The 13,108-nt window shown below is 40.6% G+C and overlaps 2 protein-coding genes across 16 annotated transcripts in view; one reads left to right on the top strand and one right to left on the bottom strand.

Moving 5' to 3' along the window:
- SGCE (sarcoglycan epsilon) overlaps positions 1-13,108 on the top strand; it is a 452,776-nt gene that overhangs the window by 4,398 nt on the left and 435,270 nt on the right. The gene's annotated exons all lie outside the window — the stretch shown is intronic.
- The window catches only part of DYNC1I1 (dynein cytoplasmic 1 intermediate chain 1), a 182,582-nt gene that overhangs the window by 29,297 nt on the left and 140,177 nt on the right, over positions 1-13,108 (bottom strand). For all 4 annotated transcript variants that reach the window (XM_079301007.1, XM_079301009.1, XM_079301010.1 and 1 more), the window contains exons 13-14: positions 10,616-10,749; positions 8,576-8,720 (exon numbers count right to left, since the gene is read on the bottom strand). In XM_079301007.1, coding sequence (XP_079157133.1) covers positions 8,576-8,720; positions 10,616-10,749 — 279 coding nt within the window. The remainder of the gene's footprint in view (positions 1-8,575; positions 8,721-10,615; positions 10,750-13,108) is intronic.

Genomic DNA, 13,108 nt, shown 5'->3' with positions numbered 1-13,108 from the left:
AGGCTCTACTGCTCTTGCAAACCTTCATGTTCTCTCTCCATTTGTACAGAGTCAAAGAGGCCCTGGTTTTCATTCAGACTGACTGATCTTCACAGGAATTTTGCCAGTTCTGGACTACCATGTTTCTTCCAAATCTGTTTTCCAATAGTTACAGTGATCTAGGATTATCCAGTAGCTCCTACTTGGATTCTATACTTGTGGGACTTAGTTCAGTTTATGCTTTTTAAAAGTTACAGTATTCCCAGGAATTGTTACTAGATGTCATAAATGACATCCCTCATGGCTCAGCAAAGCCTGTCAGCATTCCCACAAAGGGTATCATTATCCTACAGACCCCAGTACTACACAATTCACAATTTGTAGCCTGCTCCACCTTTTCCAGAACTAGCCAGACCTTCAAGGGATGTCAATGGGAAAAGGGGGATGTTCAGCTTTAGCCACCCAATGTTATTGGCTAACTGAAGTACTCTGAACTGAGTTACATGAGTAAAACCTGCCTTAAAATTCCTTCTGGCAGTCAGTTTCAGTGCTGAATTGCAGATGAGCCTCTGGGACTCAACATTTCACTGGGCCATGACCTATCTGTATGTTGTGTCACCTCACTGTTGGATAACTACTAGGTCACTGAATCAAGTCTAAACTGACTTGATGGGCAAGATAACAGGCTTAAATTTTAGACTCAATAGCAACAGGGGGAAAGATACGAGTGTGGAAATGATCCCTGCACTCTTCACAATCCTTTTGTTTAAGTGCTGTAGTGTTGTTACACTGATTGGGCTTTGGCATTTTAAAAGTTGTAGACAGACAAGGCAGAAAACTGTTCACTTTTAGAAATTATTGTTCTTGAAGAGATGCTGAAACTTTCTTAATTGTCAATAATAAAAGAAAGTCCAATATTTTTGCATAAACATGTGGGAATTATTATGGATGGAGGAGGGGACAAGGGTAAGGCCGAAAGGAAAGGGGCTGTGAGAGCAGACCAAGTCTGGAGATAACCTGATGATTACATTTTTGTGGTTTCCTTCAAACTCAAAGCACCACGAGTGAGTATAAAAGAAGGAAGCAAAGGAAAAAAGGTCTGATGATTGGCACAGGAGGTTTTAATGAGAACTGATCTTAATGTCTAATACTATGGTATGAAGAAAAAAATAAAAGAACTTGGAAAATCAGACAGCACTTGTCGTTTAAGAGCATCAGAAATTCAAACAGCACAGCCTTTGAAATCTGTGGAGATAGCCTGGAAGCTAGTTTTACTGACAGGTAAACTTATGTGGTTAATCCTTCTTAACTCTTTAAGTACTGAGCAGAGGTACAACACATTCTGGCTGTGCTGCTCTACTTCAAAACTTCTCTTCTACCATGCCTTTCCACTTACCCAATGGAAAAAGACCTTTTTATTTTCTAAAGAAATAAAGCAGAAAGCATGGCATTCCTCTTCACCACTGCATATTAGCTGAGGAACTATTTTCAGTGTGTTTGATATAAATGTGCATTACGTGATGCCTACTGTAAATTTAAATTATTTAAAAGATTTGATTGCAATGGATGAACTTTGAAAACATCAGAATGTATATAAGGCAGACTGGCTTAAAGTGTTGCCCAGCTCACTTTTGTCTCTAGTTCCTTCTGGCCAGGCTGGTGTATTCTCGTTTCTGCATTTTAGAACATCCAGTTTAATTCTTAATCTGGAGCCCCTCTTACTCCACAATTACAAAAGTTGTGCCTATGGGTTTCCACTCTGTGAGGTTTAATATTCTCTGTTTCACTCACCCACATCAAGCTGGAGGCAAGTGCAGACAGCAACACTGGAAAAGCCTATACAGGTATCTGCCATTTGTTCTGTATTTCCTCAGACTGCTGACTTCATCACTAAATGGTAATCAAGTTTTCCACCTTTTATTTAAAACATGCTCTAAGCAGGGCAATGCTTCTTCCTAAATTACCAACTATGCATTTATGTCAAGAGACTTATTTAGAAATACTTATTGTTTCCTTTTTATTGTTTACTTCTAAAAATGGCTCAATTTCTTTTAAGAAGCTCAAAACACTATAGAAAGCCTTACTGTCCTTGCCTAGCAAACTGGTTCACAGTTTCTGTAGTTCATACTCCTGCCTTTCTATTACAATATTCCTGGATTTTTTTTCAGAGCAGCTCTTGAGGGATTTGCTGAGAAATATAAGCAAGGCATATTGAGAGAAGTATGACCAAATCCTGGTCAGAGGAAACACAGAGTGAAACACTGAAGTGCAGATTTGGTCTCCTACTTCCAGTTGTCACTCCCTGTTTATATCCCACACAGGTGGGACAAGAAGCAGAGGTGGAGAATGAGTGAGATGATTTGGGAGAAGCTGGATCAGTGCTTTCCTGTCATTGTCTTCTCACTGCAGGAGAGGCAGTGGCATGCACTGAGGTGCTGTAGGTATCTCTTCTGGGGTCAGTGGGACTGGTCTCCCTGCTTTGGGCCTCAAATTGTTAAAGAGAGGTAGTTCAGCTCAAATTGCAAGGCGAGGAGAGGAGTGGGATAATGTAGCTGTGGTTTGGTTGTTTCCCACCCCTGTGATTCTGACAGGAACATACAGTATGAGGCCTCTGAAAATTCAATTTTTCTTTTTAATGGAAAATGCTGCTTCATCGCAGGGTACCTGGCCCAACATTGCGTGTGTGCTCAGTGAATTGCCAGGCTTTCAAGTGACCCTGCTGCTGCAGTTCAGCTGCCAGCAAGCAGAAGCATGAGGAACATGGCAGGATGGCTGACACAGCCTGATGTTACAGCCCTGTCTGCTAAACAGTCAAGATTAGTATTTGTAGCTGCTGCCCCCAGGATGCCCGCAGAGCTTTCATGGGTCAGCAAGCAATGATTTTGAGACTAATTATTATTGAGGACGACTTCATCTTGTAGGACTTTGAACACAGTTCCTTTTTTTTCCACTGATAACAAAAGTCACATGGCAGAGAAATGATGGCTGCCTGAAGCAGGTGGGAGAAAATTTCCATTAGGGAAGAAGTCCTGGGCTTTATATACTGATAATTGTCCTGAAATGCTTCACTGTTCCATGTGTGCTTGATCCTCCAGTGTAATTCTGCAACAGAACTGTCAGTGGGAGGTTTGCATTTTGATTTCAGGGAAAAAAGGAATGATGACTTTGTTTTGCACAGATTATATAAGCTCCTGAAATCCAATTCTGCTTTCCATGTGCAGATAGAGCTTTCACTGCTACAGCTGGATTTATATTAGGGTTTTCTGAAATACAGTTTAGCCCACTGAGTTTTTGAGAACTCAGTATTTTAGATAACTGCTTTATTTGTGTGTGCCCCATTCTTCATGAAATGTATCACAAAGAAGCACCATGTGAGTAAATTAAGTATGTTGGCCAGCTGATTAATATTTTCCTAACACTTATTAAATATGGCTACACAAAAAACCGAAATCAAGAGAAGTATTTCAAGTGAATTACTTGGGACTGATTTTGAGCCACCTGACTTCACTTTGGTTTTGCTCTTTAAAGTTACCTAGAAAATACCTTTTTATTTTTTTTTTTTTTTTTAAATACTGCTGGATGAGAGCCAGACCTCTGGCTCCAGAGGCAAAGGGCAAAACCTAAAAAAATCCTGTCTGAACAGGCAACTCCACCCTCTTCCCCAAGTCAGCTTGGCCTTTTGACAAAAAGTGTGCTCTGAAGCAAATTCATTCATTGCCTTGTTTTTGGACCAAACTCAAGATTCTGAACTCACACCACAGAGAGACCATTTCCATGAAATCCCAGCATGCTATTTTATCACCCTTTGTCATTCCCTATAATGAGATAAAATTAACATTTGGACAGTGATTGATCAAATTAATAATTTTAATTGATTTTATCAAAGAGAAAAGAAGGAGCTTTGTGTGGTAATGCAGCAGTGAGGGAGACCATTCTAGCCAGGTATCTAAAATAAGAAGAGTGAAACTGTCCCCTGAGACAGACATTTGAGCCCCACCAAAATCAGTCAGAGGGAGGAGTAGTAAAGGATTCCATAGCATTCTGGCTGCAAATCAAGGTGCATATGTGTATGTGTGTGTGGTGTGGGATAAAGAGGCTGATTCCTTCCTGGCAGTGGTTTGGGAGAAGCCAGAATAAGAAGACAGACTTGGGACCTCAGAAGTGCTGACGCGTCTGCCAGTTTAGATACGGCCTGGGGCTGTCCAGATGCAAGAAAGCCACCAGAAACTGCAACTGATCATCTGCCAGACTTGGGCTCCTGCATACTCAGTGGTGGGCAGGAATAGCGGTGTCTCCAAGAGATGTCTAATGTATGCAGCACAGCTACTTCTTTCCAGTGCCTGCATAAGAAACCAAAGGGTGAAAGCTCTACATAATAAAAGATCCAGGAGGATCCAGGAGGATCCAACTTCATAAGTAAGAGTCATCTAAAATGCCTTTAATGATAATAGGAGAAGACATGGCCCAAAGGTGACCATAAAGTGCTCTGGTTCATTCTGCAACGCTCTTTCCCATCACAGTAAATTTGGACTATTAAGTGGATCTTATCAAATCCTAACAGCAGGGCTTCTGGGGAAGAGCAAAGGTACCTGCCTGTAGTAACACCACCACACCACATGCTTCTTTGCATTATTATAGAGGAATCCTTCAGCTGGACCTTGGAGGAGATGGTGTTCAGCTCTAGGCGAAATGAAAACCAGTGGAATCTGAAGTTACATGCTGATAGGAAGGTATGTCAGGTAAAATAATTTGCTTGAAGAGACAGGAGGACTGATCGTATCTAGGTTGTCAACAAGCACATTGGCATAAGATATTCAAGATACAGAGATGTGTATGTGAAGGCACATAGCATAGAAATGAGAATGTTTGCTGTTTAAAATGTGATTTCTCAAAAAAGCTCAACAGACTGCAGACTGGAACAGCACAGCATACCAAAAAAGAAGAGCAACACGTGAAGGCATAAGAAAAAAAGAGAAAGGAGGGGAATGAGGAAGGCACTGCCACTGAAGCACGTGCTAGTAGAGCAAAGCATAGACACACAATGGGTAGTCACTGAGGGCACACATGACCTCTGGCTCCATTACACCCTGCTAATGGTTATGTGGTGGCCCTACTACCAGTTTGCTCACCTCTGAGCTTCTTCTGGTTATGGCATTACCACCATTATTTAAACATTAGGCAGAGGGAGACAAGCATGGATATAACATGCTGTTACAATTATTCCAATCTCTGCCCATCTGAGCATGACTTAGGCATAGGTGCAGGAGGAGAAAACTAGTCATTAGCATCTCCAGTCAGGGGAAGGATAAGAGCTAAAGAAAATATGTGAGGGATGAAAAAGATAACAAAATCCAGCTGTCTGTCCAGATCCTTATTAACCCCCTTAGCAGCAAACAAGCCACCTTCTAGGCTTTAGCTGAAACCAGCTTATGTTTTGCTATGTTTTAACAATTCCAAAACAGCTTCCATCTCTTGACACAATATCAAAAATTTGCTCTCCAAAGAGCAATTGCTGTAATAATAACAATACTTACATTTCATTATTTAACCTCATGCTATTCATTCATGAAGATTAGTGTTTAATTAATTAACAACACTTAGCATTTCCACTTAGCACTTTACCTCTTCAAAGCGTCATACAGACACTACCTAATTAAGGGCAGAGCTCCACAGACACTTCACATCAGGACTTCCCTTTGACAGCTCTGCATCCAAGACTTGCTTACATAGTATAGCACACGAATTCAAGTTGAAAGTCCTTTTAACTTCATCAGGAGCCAGATAATGCTGTGGTTATCAAGTAACTATCTTTGCAAATTCTGTTTATTTTCCTGTTGCTTCTGGTTGCTTGCTATTCACACAGGGATCTAATTTTTGGCTAATGTGATGGATGATAATATGAACCTTATATTAGTGTTATCTACAAAACACTTACTCATCCACCAGTGAAAATCTTATTCTCAGTCAGCTGGTTGAACAGCCTTTAGCTAGAAAATGTGTTAACCACAAAAACATCATAAAATGTAAAGCAAGAGTTTTTAAAGAAGATGGTGCTTTCAATCCATCAGTCAAATGCCTGCTATGAAAGTGCCTTTCTTGTAAGCACCCCAGGATGCTACACAACATCAATAGACAATATAAACACAAAGCTTTTATGGTTCACTTTACAATTGGACATTGACTCTGAACCTGTGAAACAGAAAGGAATTGAATTTCATGACCAAAGAGGATAATGTGCACAGGATTAAGTAGACAAAGCTGGTAGAAGCAGGCAAGCAATATGGCTTTGGATGCTGATAGGGAGATTAAATTTACAAATAAGAAACTAAAGGAATAAACCAATTCTGACTAAAATCTTGTTAGCCAGCAGAAGCACTTAATACTTCATATCAATCTGCTATTTTTTTTTCAGAGCCCACTGATTGACTGAGCCTTGACTGTGAGAACTGAACAAAGAGAGCCTTAAATATGTAGTAGCTCCAGCCAAGAAAATTATTCAGACAATATGGAAATAAACTTCTGATGCAGTTGAATGGGGAGAAAAAGAAAACATTCATCACAATTCAAGAACTTGTCTAGTGTCTCCGAGGATGTTTTCACAGGGCAGTGGCTGGCAGGGCAGCAGCCTGGGGCTGCTGCTGCTGCACAAACCTGCTCCAGAAGAAAGTGAGTGATCCAAAACAGCAGTGTAGCTTCCAGCTCTGCGTGGTGATGTGGTGTGTCACATGTACATCACAGCTCGCCCAACTCGGTCAAACAGCTTTCTCAGGAAGCCCTTCTTGCCAGATGGGCCACAACTTGATAGATATCAGAAATTTAAATGGTTTGGTTCTTTGAAAACTGATTGCCTTAAACAAAATCAGACCCAACCATTCTGGCACTGAAATATTCCACAAGGATAACTGTGTATTACTATCTGCAGTGTCTTTGTGCCTAAAATGTGCTGTGTTAGTGTTACTACTAACTTCTAAAATCCCAAGAGTTTAAAATAAAAATCAGGCTTTGTTATCCCTTAATGCAATTTCATTTAAGCTGCAGATGAATGAGACCCTTATTGCCATATTCAGCTTCAAGCTGACAGTTAAACACCAATCCAAGACTTTTCTGTACATGTGTGATTGGAATTCAATACTTGCCTTTCATCTTCCCTGCACTTCCCACAAATTCTTCTCTCCTTACTCAGCTTCAGCTACAACACTGTAGTATTGCCTTGCTCCCTGTCACCACTGCCCAGGACTCCCTTGTCTCACACACCAAATGGTCTATCTGGCCCCGGTGAGCCAACACCTAATTTATCCATCCCTTGGCTACCCTCCCTGCAGCCTTTGCTAACATTTACCACCTAGGAAACCATCCCAGACTCATTCCAGCCTGCCATGTCCACTCCTCTGGACTACTTTTGCATTGGTTAAGGCTAGTGATGTACATAGTTACATGTGAATTAGGTAAATCATGGATCCTTCTCATTACCAGTTTCCTGAAGTATAATGCTCAAGACAAAACCAGCAGCTGTGGTCACTGTAATTCAAGTTATCATCTAGGTAACTGCTTCTTTTCCCAGCATAAGGCTGTCACATGAGCCCTTCTGATCACTTGCATATTTACATTTGCTGTCCATCTGTTCTAGCATCTCTAAGCCCTGATGTCTTGCAGGAACACATGCTGAGAGACTTCCTGACTGGGGTCAGCTTCCAGTACTGGAACTCTGCCAGGTGCAGCTCAAGATGTGAACCAAATATAGGCATAATATCAACTTGGTTAAGGCTAGAACCTGACATTTAGACCACAGTTCTCAACTCTGGTGTACTCTGGTTCTATACTCTGGTGCATTAAAAAACAACAAAAAAATTAGATTACTTATAGAATTAGGATTTTACATCTCAATGTCCTGTTTGACTCAGCCTCTACAATAAACCAGGTTGGTCTGTTTAGTCTGTCCCATGGAGTATTGGGGTTTCAAAGTTTCACAGGACTGTGACATTTCTGCTGCTCTCTCTGAAAGAGGTTACAGGCAGATATCCACAGAGTAATCAGCAACAGATCCCTAGTGGTCAGTCATAAATGTAAGTTCCAGCATGAACTTCCTCCCTGCTTCAAATGTCTAATGTCATTGGGACTTTTTATACCTTTTGGCTATCACAGCCTCCTCCAGCAGTGAATTTCACAAGTGATATTGATTGCACTAAGTTGTATATGCACTTCCCCTGTTGCTTCATCAGAGGAAAGTGTCCCTGTTCCTGTACCACCATGGTGCATAGCATTACCTTGCAATTCAGCCTTCACAGGGAGTGCTGAATGGATTGTTTGATGGCTTGGAGTATAAGACATCCTCATCTCCTTGCCTTGTGAAACTGCTCAGCACTAGAGTTAATACTGAAATGAAGGCCCCCTAAAGTGCAAGGCATGCTCCAGGGAAAATATGATTGAGGGTTACATTAGCTATGTATTTTACTTACAAGTCTATCACAGTGCTCATTCTAACCACAGCCTTTCAACTAATTGATCCTTAGGACTTGATAGACAGTATTAAAATATTTCTGACAACAGCATTTTCACAAGTAGCATTACTTGTCCCAGCCCAGCTTGGATTTCTTACCTTTGTGGTCCACAATTTTACTGTCCAGTCAAACGATGATGTGACAAAGAGATGGGAAAAGTCTATTGGACCCACTGCCATGTGACAATTGATTCCTGTGACAGGTCCTTGGTGGCCTTCAAAAATTTCACCAATGCCAGCTTTACTGCAGGAAGAAGAAAGATTTACATGCAGAGAGATTTACTACCTAATGATTTAACATAACTTTACTATTAGGTTCCTGCTTACTTTTGAAGTCCTATTTAACCTGCAAATCCCTCTCCTTCTGCTGAATCTCTCTCCTTTTGCTAAGGCCTTTGCCTGCAGAGGTTTACTCCAGTGGGCAAAATTAATGTTCAGAATCAAGCACAGAGAGAATTTCTCTTACTTCTGAAAACTTACCTTAATCATTTCTACATACACTGTCTACTCCTGTAGAATGAAATAACATTTCTGTATAATTATAAAATAACTCTGAATTGTAATTATGCTATAGCTTATGGCTATGAGTAAGCCATTATCACAAGGAATAACCATTAAAATAAAAATGCAGATATGTTAATGACTTATCATGAGCAATTCTTTTTCTCTTAAATATCTAAGATAACTTTTCATAGCAGTCAATCAAGTCAGTAGGAAGCAAATGCTTTTTCACAGAAAGTGAGGGAACTGATCCTGTGATCAGGTATCGTACAGTCATTACTTTGAACAAGGGGAGATGTGCATTTCATCAGCCAGAGACTAGAACAGCTATTAGGAAGGAAAAGTACAATGCTGTGTAAGAGAGGATGTGCAGTTTTCTTCTTCCTGGAAGCAAATGATGCCAGATCAGTTGTCAGTGCTGTCTCACACCATACACAGAAAAGGGAATTATGAAATTACCCTTTTAGCTAGATTATAGAAAAATTGCTAGTGGAAGAATATACATTAAAAATAGCCACAGCTCTGATGAGCCTGTCATCCCTGTGCCAGTGTGAGTACAGTGTACTGAAAGGAGATATGGACCTGTGCCAGAGGAAACTGGTCCCTCATCCAGTGGGGCAGTGTCCCTTCACATCTCATTCATATATTTATATATATGTATATAAATATATATATAAAACAATATTTATGAAACTTTGTGGATGTGTAATAGAAGCCCTACAATCTTAAACCACTGTATCAATGTCTTTTTGGTCAACATAAACTCAGAATATGATAAAATATGAAATCAGAGAACATCGGATACTACTGCTGGAGATGAGCTCCAAGTCCATCAGTGGAAAAAGTTTGTTTTTTACAAATGCCAAGTTTCTCAGAGATAGAACTACCACTGGAGGCTAACAGAACACAATAGATCATGTAGATTTGCAGGGTGCAAAACGAGGAACTTGCAGAATCAGACTACAGCCTGGGTTATTTTATGCATGAGTGAGAGAGCACAGGATTCTCTAGAACCCATGTGGCACACTGTGGCTGCATCCGTGTTATTAAAAGAACCAGGCCCATGGTGGCTTTTCTCTGATTTGTCCCTGTGGAGACTGAAGATGGAGCTCAGAATGATGAAAAAAAAAGCAGATTATCATCTGATATTGGTTTAGGCCTGATTACTCTGCAACAGAAATGTCTCCTAGGACCTCATTAGATCTGTGCAGACATAGACACCTGCATCCCAGCTAGGTGTATAACCTGTATACAGCTGTGTAAATCTCCATCTCATCTCATCTCATCTCATCTCATCTCATCTCATCATCTCATCTCATCTCATGGGTGTGAAAGAGTTGTTTCTGAGGACCCAGCCATCTTCTCTTCAGGCACATGACTGGAAAAGGTAAAGGAAGTTAACCTAAAAGTAATCATTGCTCCCCACCAAGTACACAGGGAGCCTGGGGTAACTGCTCCAGTGTAACAGGCTGTAGCACAGATGCTCAAAGTCAGGCAGCTCCTGTGCTGGTCACAGGAACAGTACAGACATTGTTGATCCAAGAGAACAAAAACATTGACCACTCTCTACACACACTTGGCTATCTCTCACTGACACAGGTACACAATGCTTTATAAGTACAAAATGCTGAACTTCACCTTCCATGACGACAGGCTGTGTAGACTGTTCCCTCTTCACTGCCCACGACAAAGTTATTGACATCTCCAGTTGGGAAAGCCATTCCTGTGACCGCCACTGGTTTGGACTTATTGTACACCAGCTCCATGCTCTCCTACCAAAACAAGTTTTTGTTATTATGCTGGGATGCTCCTTTTGTTAGTCTGGGTTGGGGCTTTTTATAACTGATTTCTAAATATTACATGGGATAGCAGGAGAGGAATAATTTGATTCAGTCACAGGACTTTGGTTTCTATATAAGATTTAAGAAGATGCAATGTCACCAACCAGGATGCTCCTGCCATCCCCAGTGCTGTCTGTCACACATATGAGACTGTCAGGAAGGCACTGGTCTTTTTTGCATCATCTTAAATCAACCAGAGATGACAGGTGAGAATTTAAAATCTAATGGTGCAGAAACTAAAGATAATACCTTAATGGTTACATTTGCCAGCCTCAGGCTTTAATAAATCATGCAATACCCTTCTATTTACATTCTGGAAATCAGTTGTCAGGAAGCACATATAGTATTGTGTGCATGTGAGGCATTTATTGCACTACTGTGTCATTTGTCCCTTTGCAGAACAAAAATTGAAAGTTGGGGTCCTGTCAGTATCACCATTCTAAGCATTGCTTTTTAGGGATTTTCTGAGGTAACCACAGACACTCCCTCTAGACTCCACCATCAAGCTACAAACCAGCAGGAATGTTTTCTGTTTTCATTTGGTAGCTATATTTTAAAGTAAATCAACATGCCCATTTTTGCAATTGCAAATACAATCACCATGCAAGTTTGTGGCTGTTGCAAGATGCGTATGCTTTGAGCAGATTTTGCACAACTTTTTAGTTTTTCAGCCTAAATGATGTAACCCAAGAATCCACAAAAGGTCTGAATGATTTCACCATTTTCATTTTTAGCTATTTAAGTGGTTATCTTCTCTATGTTTAAAAAGTCTATGCTGCTGTTTCTCTAGGGCCAAAGCCTGTAGGGCTTTTCTCAAAAGGGCTTTTTTGCTGTAAAGAAAATGGGTATACCTGTGGGAGGAGACCAGTGCAAATCCACAGTTTAAAGAGAAATACTTCTGCTTTGTTTATGCTTTTCTTTGAAATAAATTTGATTTTATTATAAAGGCAAAACAAGGCATAAAACTTGCATTGGAGACCACCCCATATTTCTGTAAAAGTGTGAGTGGGAGAAGAAATTCTGTTAATATGGGAGAGAGACCATATATTTTTGTTACAGTCTTCTGGGGTGAGATCATCATTTAGTGTCTCTGCATGGCCACAGACTGTGGTGGACTCTCTGCTCCCAGCACCCACACCATGACTATACACAAGTGCTCTGGAGCTGTGTCTTTGGAAAGTTTCAGACTGACACACATCACCAACACTTCACTCCTCCCAGTTTAAAGCTATGGCATGCAGCTTGATGTCAAGTCCTGGGCCTTTCTTTTCTAGATCACCATGAGCCGTGTGCCAAACTTCAGTGTAATGTGGGGTGTGTTCCCATCCTTGTTGAGAGCCAGTTTTGGAGCAGGGAAATTCCATTTGAGTGATGAGGCACTGGAACTCAGATGTTCACAGATTTGTGCTTCAGACTTTAGTATTCCAGTAAGTGAATATGCAGGGATGGGATTTATCTTCTTGATGTTTAGGTGAGAAACTGTGGAAGGGATTAGGGTGCCTGAACATAGATGCCTGGGCCATTTTAGATGCCTCCATTTCTACTGCAGAAGAGTCATGGTTTCTTACAGTCCCAAGACACAACTACCAGCCCCACACTGCTGCCTCACATAAACAATATGGTCAAACTTTGAAGTTGGCCTCACTTTGAGTAGAGATGTGATGACTTCCAGAATCCTCTTCCACCCTAAGATGGAAGAGGATTCTTCCATCTGGGAAGTTCCATGTCCCAGGGTGGGTATCTGAAATGGCTTTTCACAGTTGGATGGAGTGAGTCATTCTCCAGATGTACCAGCCTCTCTCTACCTCAACTGCACAGAAAATTTGAATTTCTAACTTAGAATTGACACATCAACTTTTAGAGGGCTGAGGTCAGGATAGAGGAGTCCCACCTCTTGTGTCAACACTGAAAAGCAAATAATTCAATAGCAATTGCACATTAGTGCATGATTAATGTAATCATTATCAGGAGTTTTTATGCAGCATTTCGAAACAAAATCAGATCCCATGATGTTTAGTAAAAATGATATTAATTTTTTTTCTAAGAAATTGTGTATAAAAATGAGTGATGTGTTAGAATAGAAAATGTACTTTTTCAGAAGATAGCACTTAAAAGATGCTTCCTGTACACCTCTTTCAGCATTGGATTCTTTGTTTAATTTCCATTATTATAATCACTAGTGGTTTGGGCAATTTTCCTGTGTTTCCTTTCATTTCTGATACAAAGGAGAGGAGGGGGGAACAGACAATAGTAACAAACATTTCAGAGGGGGAGAATTAATTCAAAAACT

Source organism: Erithacus rubecula (genome assembly GCF_903797595.1).
Source record: "Erithacus rubecula genome assembly, chromosome: 3".
Classification (NCBI taxonomy): domain Eukaryota; kingdom Metazoa; phylum Chordata; class Aves; order Passeriformes; family Muscicapidae; genus Erithacus; species Erithacus rubecula.
The sequence above is the reverse complement of the archived record's forward strand: the minus strand, read 5'-3'. Positions and strand labels throughout refer to the sequence as shown.